Genomic DNA, 23071 nt, shown 5'->3' on the forward strand with positions numbered 1-23071 from the left:
GTTGGTCCCACGGTGACGGTATAAGAAAGCCAGTGACGTCTTCTAAACAAGGGAATGACTTCCAGATAATCCGGGTGTATAAGCGAGTCAGGGAGGGGCAAGGTTGAGGTTCCGGGAGAGGATGCTTTTGGCTTTCCAGTGACCCCTACCGCTAGGGTAACGGGAGGAAACTTTTCTATGCCTGATGTCGATTTCTGCCGGGTGGTGAGCAAGCGCCCAGGGCATCCGGCCAAGCCTCCCTCTCGTCTCCATTCCAGGGTTTTCCTCCCTTCAAGGTCTCCAGCTGCCAAGACAGACACGTTGCTACCTGGCTGGACCTCAAAAGGGCCCTTCCCACCGCCGCTGCTGGCGCGTAGTTCTCCCTACGGCCTTTTTCCGCCCCGGCCTACGCCGGCAGCCCCAAGGCCGGCAGGGTCAAGCTCTTTAGGTATTGCCACGCGAGGCCGTCTAACAGGCACTAGCCAATCCTCTTGAGGCATACACGAGCCCCAGCCAATCAAAGTCCGTCTTATTCCTGCGTACCGCCCGCTCTGGCCTCGTTTCTCTGCCCGTCTTCCTAGTGCTTGTAGTCGCTGTAGTAGCTGCTGCGGCGGTCAGAGCTGAGCAGACGGTGGGCACGGGCCCCTCTGGCGTCTTTCGGTGTCTTCTGTTGCTTTCACTGAGATGAGTCCCTGCCCTGCTGTGTGCTCACTCCGCGGAGATCACCCGCGCAGTTTCATCTAGCGACTGGTGAGAGAGAGGTCGGCGCGGCCCGACTGTGCGGACCGGGCTGAGAGGATAGGGGCGATGGGAGAGTATTCACAGTCCGGGATGTGTGGGTGACGGCAGATGTCGGTGGCGCGGGTGGGCCATGGGGAGGGGACCCAGCGGCGCCGAGGCTGCTGCGCTTCGTGCGGGGCGGTGCCGGGCTGGCCAAGTGGTCTTCCCGTAGCTAATGAATGGCCTCTTCTGGAGGTGTGCTACGTTGCAGTCTTGCCGGACACGCCCTCCAAGGATGTTGCGTTCCTAATTTCTGACAGTTGCCGGGTGTCATTTCCCTTTGAGCCGTCGACTTGAGGCCATTTCTGGAGCTGCCCATGTTTCTTACCCCTTTCTTGGGGGTCGCATAGTTTTAGTCCACTTTAGGGACTCTTTGTGTTGGGAAGCAGGTTATGAACTCTGAAGCTAAATGTAAATCGACTTGTGTGTGAAAAGGGACAGGTCCTTTTTTTGGAGGTGGGAGAGGCAGAGAGGATAGAGAGACCTTTTGTTCTTGTATCAAGTCTGGTTCAAAAAGAGTTTTAGTTTAGCTTGAAATTGGTAACCGAAGCCTTCGTTGATTCCTGTTTTCCAACGTAGTTCATGAAACTTCAAGTGTGTTAATCAGTCGGGATATTTTTCAGGAAGCAGATTGATGTCGGATTGTTATGCCTCTAAGTAGGGCGTTTGTAATTCGAAATTTGTCAGAAAAACTGAAAGGATGTGACTTCTGTGAATGGTAGTGTTTCTGTGCCTATAATGTGGGGCAGTTTCACATGCTTGCATAGCCCCTTCTTTATCATTTCACTCCTTTTTCTGTTTCGAATTTCTTGATTTTCATTTGTTTTAGAAACAGATGTCAAGTAAGTTAGGGCAGAAAGGGCTGTGGTCTGAAAAGAATTGTATTACAGATATTTGCTGAAGTTTTAGTCAAACCAGTTAACTTCAGGAAATAAAAAACATATGGTTGTGTTTCATTATTGAAAACAGTTTTTTTTTAAACTTGTATTAAAAGCTTTCAGTTATGTTAAATTCTATGTAAGGAACTTAATACATTTTTAACCCTTTTTCTTCTTCTGGACCATCAAGTTAAGTAGACCTTAAATGAATGTACCTGTTTTAGTTTCCTAGGCTGCCTAAGCAAATGCCATGAAACAATGGGTTAAACAATGGGAATTTGTTTGCTTACAGTTTTGAGGCTAAAAAAAAGTCCAAATCAAGGCATCCTCAAGGTGATTCTTTCATTCTGAAGACTGTGGTGTACATAAAGGAGGTTAGAATTACTTTGCTAATTATTTTAAACGATAGAAAAGTTTACTCTTACAAATAAGCCAATAATTTTTTGTCAGATCTAGAGAGGTGCTTGTGTCCTAAGAGTTGGCAGTTTTGCTATTGTAAAGCAGGATATTTTACTGATAAAGTATTAAGCTAAAGTTTCTATCTCTTGTACCCAAAGAGTATTTGAGAAACATTAAAATAAAATATAGTATTGATAAAGCTAATTATTAATTTCTTAAAGGAGTAGAAGCTTGTAGTTTAAACTTATGTGAACTGTTTTTAGGGCTTATACAGAAGGAATTTTAAAAATTCTTTGATTATGAGTTACTATAATTTGTAGCATGTGCCTATTTTAATTTAACATGGGTACAAGTTTATAAGGAGGATGTTTTGATGTAAAGAGCATTTTTTAAAAAACTACATGTATTTTATGAGAAATATGAAGAAATATGGCATTTTTTCCCTCCTTAAGGAGCTTAAAAATCTTTATATGTAGGCAAAGTAAATGCTTAAACAAGGCAGGTTATTATTGCCAATATTTTGCAGATGGAGAAACTGAGGATGAGGGAGATTAAGGTTGACTAAGGTTTTAGATAGTGGGAACCCAATTCTTGTGACTACAAGTAAGGGAAAGTTTTCCTACTACATTACTCTACTTCTCATTGAAGAGTTCCTAACTGCATATTGAGATAGCAACTTGGATAGTAGACTAGGTAGAATCTAGAATACTTTGTGTCAGTATGATTTTGGATCAGCTACTTGAACTTTCACATTAATTTCCTTGTAAAATGAGTGTAATCATATTTACAGGGGTAATAATGAGACTGAAATAAGGATTGAATTAGTTAATTTATGCAGAGCGCTATGTTATCTGTATCGAAGTTCCAAAGATGATAGATATTATGTTTTCAAGCCATGGGGAATTGGTAGCCTTTTAAAGATTTGGGTGAAAAGCTTCCAAGTAGAAAGAACTGTAATATATATAGTTATGGCATTTTCTGACCTTTATACAAATATGTCCCTTTTCCCCCTTAACATATGTTGGATTCTTACCATATGAATGAATTTCCTCACAATTTTCAGAACAACTCAGGAGATAAACAAGTGATATTCCCATTTTACAAATGAGAGAATTGAAGCTTAGAGAAATTAAGTGATGTGTCCAGGGTCACTTAGCTAGTTAGTGGTGTAGCTAGTTTACTAGCTCTGGTGTTCTGAGTTCAGAGCCTGAATTTTATATGCTGCGTAGTCTTCAGGCATAACTGTAATCTTTTTCCTGAGGTCACCAGGCTATTCTTAACACATGTGATGGAGATATTTTGGTCTTGGATGTATCAGGGAATAGCATGATGATATTAGCATTGAGGAATATAATTGAGCTCTTAACTGAGGTTAAGTAGGATTATGAGCCATTGTTGTGGGTTCAGATTTGGTTGGCTAAAATGTTTGTGGCAAACCAGCAACACTTCTATTCATCATGTGTAAAACATAAATTTTCACTTTTAATCTTTATTTCTTTGTGCCTTTGTTTAGGTTTGTTTTGTTTTTATGATTTCTGAATTATTAACCTCTTACTCCTCTTCCTGGCTGCTCTGTCAGCCAAATTAAAAACCTGGATGTTATCACCAACTACTGTGAATACAAGATCCTAAATATGTCTCTGAGTTGCCCACTTTCCTTGTTCCTAAAGAAACGCATTTGAGGCTGACAATAATCGGGTCCACCTTGTCTGTATATTTGGCCTTACTCCTGACTGTTGTCTGAATTCCTTGGAATTTTAGAACGTACCAAGATGATTCCAGTCCTTTTATAGTTACTGTTTCCTCTGCTGGAAAGCCCTCTTACCCTGAATTTATTGGGTAAACACATACTCATCTTGTAAGTCCACATTTATATATCTCTAGGAAATCTTTTCCATACCTCTTTTGTCCACTCCCCGTTCCTGTATGTTACATCTTGACCATTGGTTTATAATCATGATAGATTGTCATTAATGCTTAAATGAAATCAGCCTCCTCTACCAAACTATGACAGCTTGATAGTAGGGGCTGCAGTAGATTCTCAATAAATTTTGTTGAATCAATACAGTTGTTAAACTATCTATGCACTTACCTAAATATTATCCATAAACCTGTATTTTATAATTTTATCTAAAATATTTGTGTCTTATTTATTTTTGTAATCCTAGTGCCTTGTGACCTACTGTTACAAGGCAACGTAGTATTGTAGAAATATCATAGACTTTACAGATATACAGATCTGTATTTGAATTCTCTCTCTTTTACTGGTGGTGTGATTTGGGTGGCTTACTTAACTTCTCTGCGATGTAAAATATCCAGCATATATTAATTTGGTGCTTAATAAATATTTCCTTTGCCTTGTTCCTCTTCAGTATTTATTTGTTGAATGCATGAATGAGATTTACGGTAGGCCTTGGAAATATGGATCTACAATTTAGAAGAAATGTGTAGGCAGGAAATAGATTTGGAGATTATAAGCATGTAGGTTAGAGTTAAAAGCATGAAAGGGACTGAAATTATCCAGGGAGAAGATGAAATAGAGAGGAAAAGAGGAGAAGCCCAACATTTGAAGGTCTGTAAAGGGATAGTGCACTAGGAAGAAGTGGTGGGAGACAGATCCCACGATACTTCAGTGACTCTCTATCCCTATTAGGAGCATGCCAGTGTTAGGATTCAAAAGTGAGGAAGTCAGGTAACATAAGAACTGAACATAAGTATTTGGCAATTTGGAGGTCACTGGTAACCTTAGTGAGTGTGATTTCATTGGAGAAATATGCATAGAAACCAGGTACCAGTGACACTGAAGCTCAAACATGAACTTTGGAATTAGAATTTGGTACCATTTTCTTACAAAAGAAATAATAGTAATAAAAGCTACTCTTTGTTGAATGCGTGTTCAGTACCAGGCACCATGCTAAGCAGTTTACATTTGTTATCTGTCTTACTTATCATACCAGTCACCCTGTGAAGTTCGTGGCATTCCATTTTCAGGTATAGAAATGACATCTTGGAGAGATTGTGTAATTTTTAGTTAAATAATGGGTAACAACTGGCGTTGTTGTATTTGAATCCAAATACGTCTGAGTCTTAAGGAACCCTAGCTCTTAACCACGTCCATATTTATGGTCATAGTACTCTGAATGTATATATATTCTCTATATATATGATAGTAAAGTATGACTTTGATTTTTAATATTCTCTTTTTTCTTTAAATGCTTATATTATATATAATAAATTGAGGAATTCTCTTCTGTTGTATTTTAATTCTTTCATGTAGGGTTAGAGTGATTCACTAAGTAGTCCCTTTCAGGCATTATGCATACACTGAAAATACAAAGACGGTAGGATTTTAGAGCCTCAAAATAATAAAATTAACTACATGTGATTCTTTTGTCATATATCATGTTTTCCCATTTTAACATTTTAAACTACTTGAGGATTTGGTATCTCTTTCTCTACTACCAAACAAGCACATTTTGTTTTCTTTTCCAGTTCAAATTAAACCTTAAAGGCAGGATGATTTTTGTAAGGACTGTATCATTTTACACAGTGTAGACTAGTAGAAACAGACCTGGAGATAGAAAGGATTAGGAATCATCTAGCTCTGTGCTGTTATTTTCCAGATGGAGGAATCCAAATAATTAAGCGCCAAAAACTATTAGATTTCAGACTTCTGACTGTTAGTGTGGTTTGAAGTGGTAGTGAAAATTACAAATTTGGGATGTTTCATATCTATGTCTGATGCACATTTTTTCCCCTCTATATAGTAAACTCATGTATGTCTCTCTAAATATCTTCCTGGGAAGTAGAGTTACTTTTTATGCCACATTCAAAGTGTATATTTTACAAATAAAAATGAAAAAGTATTTTGGGAAATTTAAGTAGCTTGATATGTTGGAGAAGAGAATTTACGTAGCATTTCTTCTATAAAATCTTTAAAATCTGGACATAATGATGGATTGATGAATTAAAAATCCAGACAAAAATACAGAAAGGAGAAAATACATAAATCTGAGATGATAAATAAAATGACACAGATAAGTGCTTAGTGTAAAGCAGTTCACTCTAGATATAAAATTACTAATATACTGGTAGTTAGCTTTCTTAACAGGAAGGGAAGGAACTGAAGAATAGAGGTTTATTAAATAATTGACAAATTCTTAATTTCTCCACATCTGAAGGGAATGAAGTAGACAGGTGGGATATTGAAAAAAAAAGTGGAAGCTAGAGGCTCATATGATAAAAGGTGGATGAGTTTTGTACATTTTCCTATGACTTCTCTAGTCAGTACGTTAGCATTTATTTATTTTTTAGTTTATTTACTTCTAAATAGATAATATATGGTCATGGTATAGCTTTCAAAAGGGGTTTCTAGTAAAAATAAGTCTGCCTTCCAATCCTGTCTCCAACTACTGATGCCCTTCTCCAGAGCAACCACAGTCAACCATTTTCTTATTTATTCTTCTTGATATTGTCCATGCATATTCAAGTACAAAAATGTATATACATATAAATTTTTCTCACAAATAGTATTAGACTATGCATTTCATTTTTTAAAAAAACATTTTACAATATATCTGGTAGATTATTTTATATCAGAAATTAGTTAGCTGTCTCATTTCTTTTTGATGAATGAATAATATTCCATTGCATTGACACCATAATTTCTTTATTTAGATTATTTCCAGGCTTTACTATTTCAAACAATGATGCAATGAATGTTTTTGTATATATGTCATTTCACATACGGATAGCTATAAATTCCTAGAAGTAATATTGTTTGGAGTAGAAGGCATGTACAGTTTACATTTTGATAAATTTTACTAGATTACTCTCCCTAGAGGTTGTATCAGTTGCAACTCTTGCCAGCAGTGGATGAGAGTTCCTATTCTCCATAACCTTATCAACACATAATAACTCAACTTTTTAGATCTTTGCCATTCTAATAGATAAAAAATGGTATCTTATTATAGTTTAATTTGCATTTTTGAGTGAGGTGATTCTTTTTTCTTTTAAAAAAGCCGTCTAAATTTCTTTTTTTTTAATGTGGTCATAGTCTGACTTTTTTTTCTGTTGGTCCCTTATTGATTTGTAAAGGCAGTGTATATTAAGGAAGGTTTTCCTCTTTTGTCTTTTTAATTTTTTTTCATTTACTTTTAAAACTGTATTGAACTTAATCTTTTATTTATAACTCTTAGATTTCAGGTCATAATTAGAAAGACCTTTTTCACCTTGTGATTATAAAAAAAAGAGTCGCCTGGTGTTTTGATCTAGTATTTTTATGGTTTCATTTTTTCATGTTTGTCTTTGAGCCATCTGGAATTTATGTTGGTGTAGTGGTATAAAGTAAGTGTCTAAAGTTATTTCTTTTTCCAGATAGCTACTCAGGTGTATTAACACCCCTTTTAAAATATTTTCCTATTGGGAAAAACCTTCCAGGTAGAGAGTGCAATGCTAGCACAGTTGGCTATTTTTTTTTGTTGTGATGATGATGATGATGATGATGATGATGATGATGGTAAAAGAGGCCGTAGTTTTAGGGGACAGAGGTACAGGATGGGATTTTTATAAAGATGGTAGATTTAAGTGTGTTTATAGCTTGTGGGGACATACCTAATAGAATGTGAAAATACAGGAGAAGCAGGCATGAGAGTTCTGGAAGAAAAGAGGTAGACTCCGAAGTATAGACACAGAGAATAACCTTAAACATGAAACTGGAAAAAAAGAGATGAGGATGACTTTGATAGACTAATTTTTTTTTTTTTTTACTTAGAAATTAAGGGCATTTAAATATGGATGCAGTTGTGTTGTAAAGGACTTGAGACTGAGAGATAGTTTTTGTATTTTTTACTTTCTCTTTTTTCTTTCCCTTCTTATAGGGCATCCTTGCAATTATGGATATTTAGAAGGATTCCTCAGTGTGGAGGGGGAGATCCCCTCCTCACTCCCCCTTGGTGCTTGACTCCAGGAATAATTTATAAACTGTGGTAAACTGTGGAAAGTTTTTTTTTTTTTTTAAATAAAGAACTTGCATTTGATATAAACTTTATAGAGCTATTTATAATTTTTTGATCAAAGTGCCAAAATATATTGTATAAAGATACATAGTTTTATACTGTTGCCACGAGGATTTAAATTTTAATCCAAAAATGACCATTTATTCTTTATAATTCATCCTAAATATACTTTTATGTCCTGGCCTTTATTGTTTTTCTAAATTAGCCTTATCTGACCATTTTGAAGAAATAAGCTGTATAAAAAAATTAGGATGAATTCTTCCATTCCTGACTGCACATTAAAGTGTCGATCCCTGAAGCATGCTTTGGATATCCTTTCTGTGATAACAAAGGGGAGTGAAAGCCAGATTAAGGCCTTTCTCTCCGGTCATTGTTACAATGCTGCAACTATCAAGGATGCCTTTGGCAGGAATGCCCTCCACCTTGTTTCCTCCTGTGGAAAGAAAGGAGTGTTAGATTGGCTTATTGAGAAAGGAGCAGATCCATCGGTGAAGGACAAGGAGTCAGGATGGACAGCTTTACACAGAAGCGTTTTTTATGGACATATTGATTGTGTTTGGTCTCTATTGAAGGTAAGTGTCATTTGTTTATTTAGAACTATGTTTGGTCAGGCATGGGTTCATCTTTTTTATACTCCCTACTTTCCTAAAAAGATTTGAGTTTGTTCTTATCACTTACTTAATATCTTTTACTGCTGTAAGTCACCCTTGAGTTAAAACCCTTTTTAAATTTAATAAAAACAATATCCTTTTTATTTACCCTTTTTATAATGTAAACTTTTAAACATACATCAAAGTTGACAATATAAAATAAACTATTGGCCAATTTTGTGTTATATGTACCCCCAGTGACGTTTCTCATCCCATATTATTTTGAAGCATATCCCAGACATTTTATTATTTCATTGGTACTATGTATCATTTACTATTTGAAAAAATATGGTTTACTTTTTTTTCTTTACTTTTAATATCTATATTATTAACTACTTTAAAGGGGTTCTAGTTATTGAACATGAATAAGGGACTGTATTTTTTAAAGTATGTTCATTTTTTGTTTGGCTAGGATTAAGTGTTTTTCTTAAAAAAATTATAATTAAAATCAGCTTAATTTTTTTGAAATTTTCTATCCAGTAGATTAAATCTAGGTTTGTTGTACTAAATAGCCAAAGTGTTTTGAGTTATACCCCAGTGTCATTTCACTAATGAATGTAAGTTAAAATCTCACCATCAGAAGTCATGAGTTTTAAATTTAACAATCTTCTTTTGTATAGGTATTTTCTTATGGTTTGTGGAGGATCCAAAGAACAGTTTCTGTCCTCAGGGAACTTGTAATCAAATTAGGGAGCTTACTTTCTGTGTCTTTATCTGTTTTTGACTTTTAAAAAAATTACTTCCATAGTGGTCTTTATGTAGCAACATTTACCAGCTGAAATAATTTCATGTATATAGATAGTAAACGAACAAACAAACGACCTTTATGGCAGCTAAACAGCCTAGGTCTAGAACTTAACGAGTCATCTTGGGTGAATTATTACATCTTGAACGTTGGTATCATCTGTTAAATAAGCATAATAACAGTACCTTCCTCTTTTTTTTTCCCCAACGTGCATCAGTAAAAACAAAGCTTTTCTTAACTTTATTCTTTCCAGGGAAATTACCTGCATGCAATTGTTTATCTTAGGCTCTGCTTTTGGGGGAAGACAGTCAAACAAACAAAAGTAGTTTTTCCCATTTCCTGACAGACATCTCTAATGGTGTTACCAGTGGAATGGTATAGCTAAAGTCTGTCTAGGCCTTGTGGTAGAACATTAAAACTATAAGCCTGGTATATTCTTTGATGCTATTTTAGAATTTAAGATGAGAGTATTAGAAAGTGTCATAGCCTACCATATCTCAGGAGCTCTGAAGGCAAAAAATGTTACCAGTTCTTTTTGCAGTTGGGGATGCTTAGGATTTATTACACCTAAATTTTTTGAAAGTAGTGGGTAAGGTATAATTTTAAATTTAATAAGATCTTAGATGGTTACTAACTTTAATTTGTGTGTATATGTTTTTTAATTGACTTGACAGCCCCTGTGAAACCAGGTATTGTAGCCATTTGGACCACAATGCAGTTAGAATTGGGTTTAGTTTAATAGTAATACATTATTACAAGAGAAGAGAAGACTTCTTTCCTAAGTAACCCATGACAGGCTTCCAACATGTCAGTGTTAAGGGTTTAAAAAACATCACGGTTCATCTTGGCTTATGATTACCCAGGTAAACTGTATATTTGGACAGAGAGTGATTACTCACACCAGTTAAAATAGAAATCTATAAATAATTGTTGAAAGTTTTATAAAACTGGCAGCAAACATTAAAAGTTATTATTGGAAAGGATTACATTTTATATTAAAAAACTGTAATGAAGTAACAATAATATGAACTGAACATTGTTCTCTAGCCCCGCTACCCCCTAAAATTTAAAAAGACAGGAAAGTATGGTGATAGGGCTGGGGATGCTAACTGTTTTAAATAAGTGGAACATAAGATGTTTCATTTCATGTTTGGGTTTGAATTATGGAGCTGTAAGACTGTAGTAAATTCTTCTTAAACACACTTGTGTACATACATGTGTTCTCAGATGTTTGTGATTTACAAAAGGCTGCAATTAAACAATGCTATAAAAAGATTTAAAGCAGAAAGATAAAAAATATATATCACACAAATAGAAATAAAACAATTGTCTTAGTAAATATAGTAGAATTCAGTGCAAAAGAAGATGGAGCATAGGTGATCACATTGTATTTATAGAGTAAATCCTATGATCTTTTCTTCTGCCGTTGCCTTGAAATCTTTACAGCCTTTACCTGTAAAGACATGGGATATGGCTCTTGAAAATACGAAAAGCACAAGCACACCCACCAGAGTTTGCTTTACCAAGCAGGGCTTGCCTTACCTTGAAAAACTTTCACATCTAGTTCATTTTGATTTTAAATGTTACTTTATTTCTTCATGTCTTCTTATCCCTCCTCATTCCCCCAAGAACTGGACTTTTGATTTCTCTTACTTGTTTATGAGTGAGAGAACTGTGAATGGAGAGGTAATTGTTATTAAATATTTATTTTTCTTTTTTCTTTGTATTTGTGTGCTTGGTCATCTGACTTTTTGATATATAAGAATAATAAATTACTGATTATAGGTAAATTAATTTTGTTTATTTATTTTTTAGCATGGTGTTAATCTATATATTCAAGATAAAGAAGGCTTGTCAGCTTTGGATCTTGTAATGAAGGACAGACCTACCTATGTAGTATTCAAGAATACTGGTAAGAAAATTCCACAAACATATTCCATTAAGGGGCAGCTTACAAAATTTTAATGAAATTTTATTGATATTAAAATAACAAGATTTATTTGTGTACAGATATCCACAAAGACTTTTATTTTGGTATCCATTAGTTAATATTGTTGGTTTGATACTCAGAATACGTTACTTTATTTTGTACTTTCTCATTTTCAATCCATTTTTATGTCTATAAGAGTAAAAATACAACCTAGTGGGATGGCAGTTTGAATTATAACTGTATAAAGTAATTAATGTACGTCTACAAAGTAATATCAGCATTTGAGGTAGAAAGAAAACTAGAAGTGATTCTTCTATACACACATTCTACGTTCATTTATCCTTCCAGTTTGTTCCTTGAACTTTGGCAGTGGGAATTGGAGAAAGAAAAGAATTTAAAATGGGGCATTAGCATTTAATTAGTAAGCAAGCTAAGTAAGGACACAATCTTTATTTTTATTTCTGTTTTGGACACTACAGTGCAGGTAACAGTTATAATTACATTCTTGAACTTTTTCAGCCTTCCAAAATAATAATGAAGATTTGTGTCATAAATTTAGCTGTGATGAGGTTTTACCCAGTTTAATGTATTATTACCCTAGTTACTAGTGTGATTTTACATCAAGAACAAACTATTGAAAGCTAATGTTTCTGTAGAAATAGTAAGTAATGTTACATTTACTTCATTTAGAATCTTTATGTATGTGGATTAATAACATCTTACATTTAAAGTAACCATGTTGTTATTTTTGTTGAAACTAAGTAGATATGTTTTGGTCAAATGGCAGTTAAACTTTAATTGCTAATGAAACAAAGAACAAATGCTAATGGCTTATATTGAGACAGGCGTATACTATGATTTGGATTTTCTGGTTTCTAGTCCTAGGTATAATATCATATTAATAGTTTCTTAAATTAAGAGAGTCTTGGCAATATCTTTCTAAATATGATAGTTAAATTAGTTCCTATAAAGAGTCAGTTTTAGCTAAACTGATAGTTTGGAATATTTATAATTGAACCAAACTTATAATTATTTTAAAATATAAAAGGATTATGAGCAATAATTTTCATTTTAGATCCTACAGATGTCTATACTTGGGGAGATAATACAAATTTCACCCTGGGTCATGGAAGCCAGAATAGCAAACATCATCCAGAGTTGGTGGATCTATTCTCCAGGAGTGGGGTTTATATTAAGCAGGTATTTTGAAATACAATCTGAATACTTTTAAGCCTTAAAAAGAACTTTTATATTCGATGGCTCAGCTTTTCATTTGGATTATATTACATTTGTTAAAGGTATGGTAACAGGTTTTGTTGAAGAAATCAGTAACAGAATTTTACTAATTCTTTTTTTGTTAGGCATAATCATATTTAGACTGTGCAAAGTACCCTTCAAGATGAGATGTTAGTGCAAGTCGTTTTAAACATTGGAAGGCTCAATACAGATTTTCATTTAATTTTAAAAAGGTAGAGCTTCTGTTAATTTTCTAGCATTTGTTTGTATTTAACAGAAATTTGGATTCTTGAAGTTCTTTCACATGTGAATTTGTCATTGTAGCTCAGTATTATTAGTTTTATGTAAGTGAACTTGAATTTTTAAATATAGTAATTTGTAAAATTTTAATGTAATTGTAAATGTTTGGCTTTTGATCCTATATCCTTATGCTGGATGATGATATCTTTTACTTTCATGGATTCAGCTACTCTTGACACATTCTCTTTCTCTTTAACACTGTATGTGTAGTGTAAGTATATGTGTGTATGTATAATTTATATCTCTGGCACCTCAGCCTTTCTCTTGAACTTCATTTCTGTTGTACTCTGGACATTCTTTCAAGATATTTAAACTTAACATGTCTAAAGTGTTATTTTTGCCACTTCTAAACTTTCTCTACTTAATTTTTAAAGCTGTCAATCTCAGTTTCTAAATCTTCATTATTATATCTCAGAACATGTTTATGGAGTTCAGCTCTTGCCTCATGAACCTAGGTATTATGCTTTTTCAAGTTCTCTCTTTCTTGGATAATGACAGCAATGTCCTAATTTGATTGCTTGTCTTCAGTCCTTTCTAACCCTTGTTAATCTTCTCCAGAATTACTGTCTTAAAAAAAAAATCTAATTATATCTTTCCCTGTTAGTTCCCTTTTAGATAAAATTCAGATTTATGGTTTGGAATGTGAGGTCTTTTTCAATCTTTGTAAACTAACTTTTTAGGTCATGTTTCCCACAATTTCCCATTTGTATTCTTTTTGCATTTTGAAGTTGATTATTCTGCTTTTGGCCCAGTGTGGAGCTTTTTTATTAATCTAGTACTGGTTCTTCTCAACTTTTACCTAACTTATATATATCACATTCCTACAAGCAGTTAGCTTATATTTTGAGCTTGAACTTTCAGACAGTCATTAGGGCTAGTTTGACAATATATCCCTGGTTTGGCTAGGATAGTTCTGGTTTATGATTTTTTTTTCCTGGTATATTTCTTAATATAATTCCCTTTCATTATTAGAAATGTTTGGATATAAATTAAATGTCTGCCATATTTAGGGCTCCGTATAAAACTGTTTTTCAAACTGAAAATCATGATCTATCGAACAGATCACAACCACCAATATTAAAAAAATGAAATAGACGAGCTATACTCTAGAATATTAAATTTAGAGGGGATAGGAACAGAAGCCCATATGGGAATGAAAAGCAGTTAGCGAAGTAGGTAGTCAAATGGTGACATGAAAGCTAAGATTTTGGTTGGTTCATCCACATAAACCTAGAAGGAACTTAGGATAATGAAAGGACTTGGGATAGATAGGAGTCACAGGCCTGGTGTCAGAATCTTTAGTCAGTGTGAGGGAGGTGAGCAAAAAAGGTGAGCAGTGAGAGCGGGGGTGCCAAATATATGTGCTGCTCCCACCCCACCAGTGTCCATAGCTAATCAATCACAGCATTATGGTTTTTTGTTTGTTTGTTTTTTAACTGAGCTTGAACAGGTCCTCAGAATACTTCTCAAAACAGTGTTCCATCCATCACTAAAGGTTGGGACACTAGAAAGGTATCTGTTCTTCCTTTCCTGTGTTAGTACATGGTATAATGAGCTTCTAAAGAGCAGGGATTTTTACGCAAAAGTGAGCGAATAATGGTAGCATTAGGAAACCACAAGGCTGATTGTACTTTCTGATCCCAAGATATACATGGCATAGAAGAATTGAACAGTTTCCACTTGACAGGGTTATGGTAAAACAGTGCACTTAGAAGGAAAACCAGTGAGGCAAGGAAGTGGGAGTATTTTGTGAAGTATGTAAGGAATTTTATTTACAGCAGAATGAGGATTATAGTGGGCACTATAGAAAAGTTTGAGAAGGAGGCAAGCAGTTGTAAAGTTTGGTGAGGGAAGAGAAAGCAAGTATGGGAATATTTACTGAGCATGAATTGTATATAAATCCCCATTAGTCACTGAAAAAGGGCTGATTCTGTAGTATGGTACCAAATGAATTAACTACCCTGGATATAGATTATTAATATTTGCATTATATATCCCAGAGAATGAAGATGAAAGGCCATGATCAGTTGTCTCATTCTACAATTCAGAGGTTTTAAAGTTGGAAGACTTTTAAACCCTATGATATCATTGATTGTTTAATAGTAGTAGAAGTCAGAAATTGTAGAATAGTATTCTAATATTGAATATAAAATTGAAGAAAATGTGTTGTTTTTGGTTTCTTCAAATGAATTTCCCTTATAAATTCTAACTTTAAAATACAATTTGGTTTTTATTTTTAAACTTGTCAGGTATTTGTGGTACAGCTAAATGAGATAATGACCTTTTGCATTGCCAATTTGATAGGCACATTGTGTTTACAGAATTCTATAAGGATATGTGTAAATATTTAGAGCTTGGAATTTAGCTTATAATTTTGTTTTCCAAAGGACCTTGACACTCTGGAAAATGATTCTAGCTGTATTTATTTATTACTTATATGTTTATATTCTGATTTAGAAATACTTATAGTTGATATCAGCAATATAAATACAAGTAATTTTTAGAAATAAGAAAAAAGATTTTCTAAACAGTATTAAGGTAAAGTGAGTATATTGAATATTAGATACATTGAAAATAGCAAAGTGTGGTCTGAGAGTTAAGTATGTAAGTACATGCATATTTAAAACTACTGTCGATTTCTCTTGCTGCCTTTTGCTGGTGCAGTTCAACCTTTTTAGTACTCTTGTTTTATATGACAAGAGTATATTAATGCCTAGGTTGGGGGTAGTGTGGGGAGAGGGGGTTGGAAAGGAGGCAGATAAGGGAAAAGGAAATGGGAAAGAGAAAAAACATGAAAATAAATGTACATTGTTTAAAGCCATATACTACTATTAAGGGTATAACATATTGGACCAAACAGATATAAAAAAATTACTATCCACCTCTCCCCTAGTTTATAGGTGACATATTGTTTCAAAAAAATAATCTTAGGGTATTTTCATTATTTTCTTTAATAACCCATATCACTGTTTGGTAATCTTTGTGCTTCATGTTGTACTCTGCTCAGTTCTTGCTGTTTGGGATTTACTGAATTTGGAAAACAGTTGGCTTTTTTTTTTTTTTTCTTTTTGTGATTGTTCACATACCATACAATTATCCAAAGATCCAAAGTGTACAATCAGTTGCTCCCTGGTACCATCATATAGCTGTGCATCCATCACCACAATTAATTTTTTTTTTCAATTTTTAGAACATTTTCATTGCTTCAGAAAAGAAATAAAGACAAAAAAGGGAAACTCAAATCCTCCCATGTCCCTAACCACCCCCCCTCCATTGTTGACTCGTAGTATTGGTATAGTACATTTGTTACTGTTTATGAAAGAACGTTGAAATACTACTAACTGTAGTATATAGTTTGCAATTGGTATATATTTTTTCCTGTATGCCCCTCTATTATTAACTTCTGGTTGTAGTGTCATATATTTGTTCTGGTTCATGGAAGAGATTTCTAATATTTGTACAGTTAATCTCAGACATTGCCCACCACAAGGTTCACTGTTTTATACATTCCCATCTTTTAACTTCCAACTTTCCTTTGGTGACATACATGACTTAGAGCTTCCCCTTTCCACCACATTCATGCACCATTCAGCACTGTTAGTTATTCTCACAACAGGCTACCATCACCTCTGTTCATTTCCAAACATTTAAGTTCAACCTAGTTGAACATTCTGCTCATACTAAGCAACCGCTCCCCATTCTTTAGCCTTGTTCTCTATCTTGGTAACTTATATTTTGTGTCTGTGAGTTTACATATTATAATTGGTTCCTATCAGTGAGACCCTGCATTGTTTGTCCTTATGTGTCTGGCTTATTTCACTCAGTATATTGCCCTCAAGGTTTCATCATCAACCCATTTTTTTTTTTTTTTAAGATGGTTTTGTTCATACCCCATACATTCCATCCTAAGTAAGCAATTGATGGTTCCCTGTATAGTCACATATTTATGTGTTCACCACCCTCACCACTATATAAGGACATCTACATTTCTTCCACAAAGCAGGAGGAAGAATCAAAGAAGGTAGAGAGGCAAAAGAAAAAGAAAAACAAAAGAGACAAAACAAAACAAAAATGACAACATGACAGCTAGGAAGCAACAAAATGAAAGATAACCTTAGATCTAAGTAGAATAAAGGGTCAGACACCACCACCAATGCCAAGAGTCTCACACTGCTTCCTATGCCCCCCTCTTATCTGCATTTACCTTGGTATATTGCCTTTGTTACATTAAAGGAAGCATAATACAATGATTCTGTTAATTATAGTCTCTAGTTTATGTTGATTGTATTTTCCCCCCAATACCTCTTTATTTTTAACACCTTGCAGGGTTGACATTCATTTGTTCTCCCTCATGAAAAAACATATTTGTACATTTTATCACAGTTGTTGAACACTCTAGGTTTCACTGAGTTATACAGTCCCAGTCTTTATCTTTCCTCTTCTCTTCATCCTCCTAACCTTCCTCTTTCAACCATATTCATAGTTACCCGTGTTCAGTGTACTTACATTGCTGTGCTACCATCACCCAAAATTGTGTTCCAAACCTCTTACTCCTGTTTTTTCCTATCAGTCTGTAGTGCTCCCTTTAGTATTTCTGGTAGTGCAGGTATCTTGTTCACAAACTCTGTCATTGTCTGTTTGTCAGAAAAATATTTTGAACTCTCTCCCATATTTGAAGGGCAGTTTTGCTGGATATAGGATTCTCGTTTGGCAGTTTTTCTCTTTCAGTATCTTAACTATATCACACCACTTCCTTCTTGCCTCCATGGTTTTTGCTGAGAAATCCGCACATAGTCTTATTAAGCTTCCTTTGTATGTGATGGATCGCTTTTCTCTTGCTGCTTTTGGGATTCTCTCTTTGTCTTTGACATTTGATAATCTGATTATTTAGTGTCTTGGCGTAGGCCTATTCAGATCTATTCTGTTTGGAGTATGCTGTGCTTCCTGGGTCTGTAATTTTATGTCTTTCATAAGAGATGGGAAGTTTTCATTGATTATTTCCTCTATTATTGCTTCTGCCCCTTTCCCCTTCTCTTCTCCTTTTGGAACGCCAATGATACGTACATTCCTGTAATTCATTTTGTCCTTAAGTTCCCGGAGAGGTTGCTCATATTTTTCCATTTTTTCTCTATCTGTTCTTTTGTGTGTAGGCTTTCAGGTGCCTTGTTCTCCAGTTCCTGAGTGTTTTCTTCTGCCTCTTGAGATCTGCTGTTGTATGTTTCCATTGTGTCTTTCATCTCTTATGTTGTGCCTTTCATTTCCATAGATTCTGCCAGTTGTTTTTTTAAACTCTAGATTTCTGCCTTATGTGTGCCCAGTGTTTTCTTTATAGCCTTTATCTCTTTTGCATATCTTCTCTAGACTTCTTGAATTGATTTAGCATTCGTTTTTTAAATTCCTGTATCTCAGTTGAAGTGTAAGTTTGTTCCTCTGACTGGGCCATAGCTTCGTTTTTCTTAGTGTAGGTTGTAGTTTTCTGTTGTCTAGGCATCTGACCTCCTTGGCCACCCCAATCAGGATTTCCCAGATGAGAACAGGCTCGGGTCCCAGAAGGAAGAAATATTCAGTATCCGGTTTCCCTAATGGTCTATCTTTGGCTATTTTTTTTTAAGGCAAAAAAAAAAAAAAAGGAAAGAAGAAAATAAGACATTTATTCCCGAGCTATAAATTAGAGGTATTGGGGTGATGTTTCGGGTGTCTGTTCTTCTGGGCCTGGATTCTGAGTTCCTCATGGAGGCACTCCTTTGCTCAGACCACCTTTGACTGCATGTAGAAGAAGCCACCTACTGATTTTCCATTCACCTTAAATTAATGTTGATAGTTCTTCTGGATCTTCCTGGGGCTCAGCTTGGACATGTTGAGTATTTCCTGCACCTCCTGAAGGCTGAGGCCAGAGAGGTTGGATGAGGCTGCGGACATGTATCTGGCATGTCCCTGGGCATCAGCTGCTGGCCGGCTGTCTGCAAACTCCTGCTGCAGGTCTTGGTCGAAGGCCCTGCCTTCTGTCCTCACCACCCCCATCACAATGATCTGGGCCATGTTCTTGGCCATGGCAGTCACTTGGCTTTCAGGGTGTTCTCAGTGGCTTCTGTGTCCCTGGGACGCAGCTCAGGGGTGACTGGCTGGTCAGAAGTCTGGCTACTACTTTTTATATAGTCATATCACATGTAGTTAAAGACCTCAAGTCTACATTCTCCTTTGTCTCATCTTTTCTGTGGGCAATATGTGCTTAATTCCTTCTTTGTTCTTTTTCCATTCCATGTGTCAGTGTTTTTAGAAATAACTTAAAAATAAAGCATATGTATTTTTTAAAATTAATTTTATTGAGATATATTCACATACCCTGCAGTCATACATAACAAACTGTATATTCAGTTGTTTACAGTACCTTTATATAGTTGTGCATTCATCACCAAAATTAACTTTTGACATTTTCATTACCACACACACAAATAATAGGCATAAAAATTAAAGTGAAAAAGAACAATTAAAGTAAAAAAGAACACTGGGTGCCCCTTTTTTTTTTTTTCCTTCCTTCCTTCATTTTTCTACTCATCCATCCATAAACTAGACAAAGGGGAGTGTGGTCCATATGGCTTTCCCAATCACATTGTCACCCCTCATAAGCTACATTTTTATACAATCGTCTTCAAGATTCATGGGTTCTGGGTGGTAGTTTGATAGTTTCAGGTATTTAGTGCTAGCTATTCCAGTTCATTAGCACCTAAAAATGGTTGTCTATATTGTGCGTAAGAGTGCCCACCAGAGAGCATGTGTATTTTTAATTTTGTACTATGGAAACTTCAAACATATACAAAGAGAGTAGTATAATGAGCTCCCATATACCCATCATTTAGCATAAACAATTAGCAATATTCTAGTCCTGTTTTATAAAATTCAGAGAACTTTAATAGTATTTTCTTCTTTTTCCTTAGGTGGTGCTTTGTAAATTTCACTCAGTGTTTCTGTCTCAAAAAGGGCAGGTTTATACCTGTGGTCATGGTCCTGGAGGACGTTTAGGTCATGGAGATGAACAGACATGCTTGGTAATTGAAATATCATTACACAATTTAGGTAACTTCAGTAAAACTGTGATAAACTGAAAGCTTCAGTTAAGTAAATTTTTTTTTTACCCACTGTAAGGAGAAAATAACACATGAATTCATAGCAGTTTTTTTTTCTTTATAAAATCTATTAAGTTTATGGTATCTCATGTTCAAATTAAGAATTTTGATGCAATACAAAATTCTAAAGAATCAAAAGTTATACTTAAATCAGTTGTTGAGTCAGGAGAGTATATAAATAATTAAAAAAATAATTTCCCAATTTGAAATAATAAAAAGCAGACCAATTGTAAAACCCTTTTCCTGAAGCAGTACAAGTTTTTATTGATTTTTAACTTCTCATTAAAGGAACTGTGATCTAAAAATTGAGCCACTATATTCATTATACAATCACAAAATCAATTCCTATGCTACTGAGATTCAGGGCTAATTGGAAGAAACTAGAAAATTGGCTCACTAGATTATTTTTAAAGGTAAATTCTTTTTTTTTTCCTTGAGAAAACTGATTATTTATCATCTATTAAAACGTTTTTTAAAAAGGAGGAAGAGATATAATGATAACAGCTTCCATTTTTGAGGGCTTATTGTGTTTTAGGCATTATTAGTTCTTTTTATGCATTACTTTGATTTAAGCCTCACAGTAGCCCTGTGTGAGGTATAGGTTTTATTTTCTTCATTTTATTCACAATGATGGTAGTAACAATCAATAAACAACCAATAAACAATCATTTATTAATTGTTTACTATGTCCCAGGGACTGTCATTTACTCCTTACACCAACCCTGGGAAGTATATTACAGTCTAAAAAGTTATTCTTATTTTGTTTTACAGGTGAGGAAAATCAGGTACAGGGAAGTTAAGAAATTTGAGATCAATTAGCTGGAAAGTGGCAGAACTAAGATTTGTACCCAGAACAGCTGATTCCAAAGGAATATGATATTGTATGTTTGGTTACTCAGTGAAGCGATACATAGATTCCTGTATTTTTTTTTTAAAATATAGCAGTGAATACTTTGAAGAACTCCATTCATTCATAACAAGTTTGTACTTAGTGTACAGTAAGGGCTCAAAAATCACTTGTTGAATTGAATTATTTTTATTGAAATGTCTTATTGGGATTATGTATTTTGGTCAAAAACCAGTATCCATATTCTTATAAGCTCACCTTCCCCTTGCTGAAATGTGGAGTTTACCTATGGTAAATACAGCTGTTTATCAGCCATGTCATTTTGGATGTCGTATCATCAGATTTTATATATATTCCAATATAAATGGTTAATATATTATACTAAATTTCATTTTATCTTGCAGATCCCCAGACTTGTGGAAGGACTGAGTGGTCATAATTGTTGCCAAGTGGCAGCTGCTAAGGATCATACTGTTGTATTAACTGAAGATGGATGTGTTTATGCATTTGGTCTAAATATTTTTCATCAGTTAGGAATTATTCCTCCACCTTCCAGTTGTAATGTACCCAGACAGGTAAACTGTTCTGTTTTAAATAATAAGGTAATTATTTGCTATAAACCCTGTGTAGACAAAAAGACCTAAAATATTGCCAAAGGAACTTATTCTGCTTATTCTTCTTGTATAGTATATATTTTCTCTGTCATATAGGAAGACATTAACCATGGTGTAGATTAACATTTGTTTGGAATAAGAGAGAAAGCACTTGGGAAATTAGGCACTAAACTGCCCTAGATTTCACTTTAAGTATTCATAAGCAGAGGCAGATCCAGCTTTTTGTGTTTGAAACTTAAACGATTTTGGGGCCCTCTTTAAGAAAAAGAATATGAGATTGTGAATACAAAATGGGTCCATGCACATGAGGCACTCATAAGCCTAAGCTTTATTGGCTTCATGGTAAATCATGGCCTATCTCAGCACAAAAGTCATGTCTGGCAAGTTGATGCACTCCTATTTACAAAACCACCATCAGGTGGCGCCCTTTCCCCAACTTCCGGGACCTAATTTACAGAACTGGGACCTGTTCTATAAATTAATCTTACTAGACTCATTGACCATAGCAAATATGTTTTCACCTCATAAAATTTTGCATTTAAGACGCTAAATTCTTTATTGCTTAAATACCCTGTATTTATTAATTAGTAAGTATTTAAATTCAATACTTTTCCATTTTGGGTGATTAATGAATCAATAAAAATTACCCCCAAATAATTTGAGGTCATCTGCAATCTGTGGTACTTTTTAATAGATCCATTTTCTCCAGTCAGCTGGAATTTGTGGGCATTTATCTGTTTTATAGGCTTCTTCAGGAATGGCCAGTAGGTTTTACTACAATTTTTTTGCTCTCATTGTGTACCTTGGTGCCCAGCATTGATGTGGACATGTCTAGTGGTTCTCAACCAGGGGTGATTTGGCTATTTAGGAGACATTTTTGGTTGTCACAACTGGAGGGTTGCTACTTAGAACTACTGAGTAAAGGCCAGGATGCTGCCAAACATCGTAAGATGCACAAGAGAGCCCTCAACAACAAAGAATTATCTGGCCCCAAAGTGTCAGTAGTACAAAGGTTGAGAGACCCTAGACATGTCAAGTTTAAAACTACTTTGCTTTCTAATAAGAATGAGAATGCCTGTTTTGCACATTTGCTCATTAGGAAAAAATAGCCAGAAGTTTAAAGATGGGTTTTTATACGATGTCAGTTTTCCACGTGCAAAAACTGCTGATTGAAAGTGGTTGCATTAAAATGTCTTGTGCTCTGAGAGGGATTTGGGTATCAAGTATGAGTGTTGATCTATTAGTGACAGCTGCCATTAGCACTTGAGGGGGCCCCAGCAACAAGTATGCTATATATATTTGCTATCCTGTTCTACTCGATCTGCAAAATTGTTCTAGATCACAGACCGTATAGTAAACTACATTCTTATTTACCTTTTTGTATAGATGCAAGCAAAATATCTGAAAGGGAGAACGGTCATTGGAGTAGCAGCAGGCAGGTTTCATACAGTGCTGTGGACTAGAGAAGCTGTGTACACTATGGGACTAAATGGTGGACAACTGGGTAAGAAATTTGTAATGACAATAACTAAAAAATAACTGTAATTCTTAAAACAGATGTTTTGTGATTTG

At 34.9% G+C, this 23071-nt stretch overlaps 1 protein-coding gene and 1 pseudogene across 2 annotated transcripts in view; one reads left to right on the plus strand and one right to left on the minus strand.

Moving 5' to 3' along the window:
- Positions 1 to 528: 528 nt before the first annotated feature.
- The window catches only part of IBTK (inhibitor of Bruton tyrosine kinase), a 116869-nt gene continuing 94326 nt past the window's right edge, over positions 529 to 23071 (plus strand). For both annotated transcript variants that reach the window (XM_037843295.1, XM_037843296.1), the window contains exons 1-7: positions 529 to 729; positions 7916 to 8625; positions 11264 to 11360; positions 12454 to 12578; positions 19850 to 19960; positions 21290 to 21460; positions 22886 to 23003. In XM_037843295.1, coding sequence (XP_037699223.1) covers positions 8305 to 8625; positions 11264 to 11360; positions 12454 to 12578; positions 19850 to 19960; positions 21290 to 21460; positions 22886 to 23003 — 943 coding nt within the window. In that variant the 5' untranslated portion in view covers positions 529 to 729; positions 7916 to 8304. The remainder of the gene's footprint in view (positions 730 to 7915; positions 8626 to 11263; positions 11361 to 12453; positions 12579 to 19849; positions 19961 to 21289; positions 21461 to 22885; positions 23004 to 23071) is intronic.
- LOC119539601 lies at positions 18576 to 18965 on the minus strand (annotated as a pseudogene).

This window comes from Choloepus didactylus, chromosome 7 (assembly GCF_015220235.1).
Source record: "Choloepus didactylus isolate mChoDid1 chromosome 7, mChoDid1.pri, whole genome shotgun sequence".
NCBI classification, from domain to species: domain Eukaryota; kingdom Metazoa; phylum Chordata; class Mammalia; order Pilosa; family Megalonychidae; genus Choloepus; species Choloepus didactylus.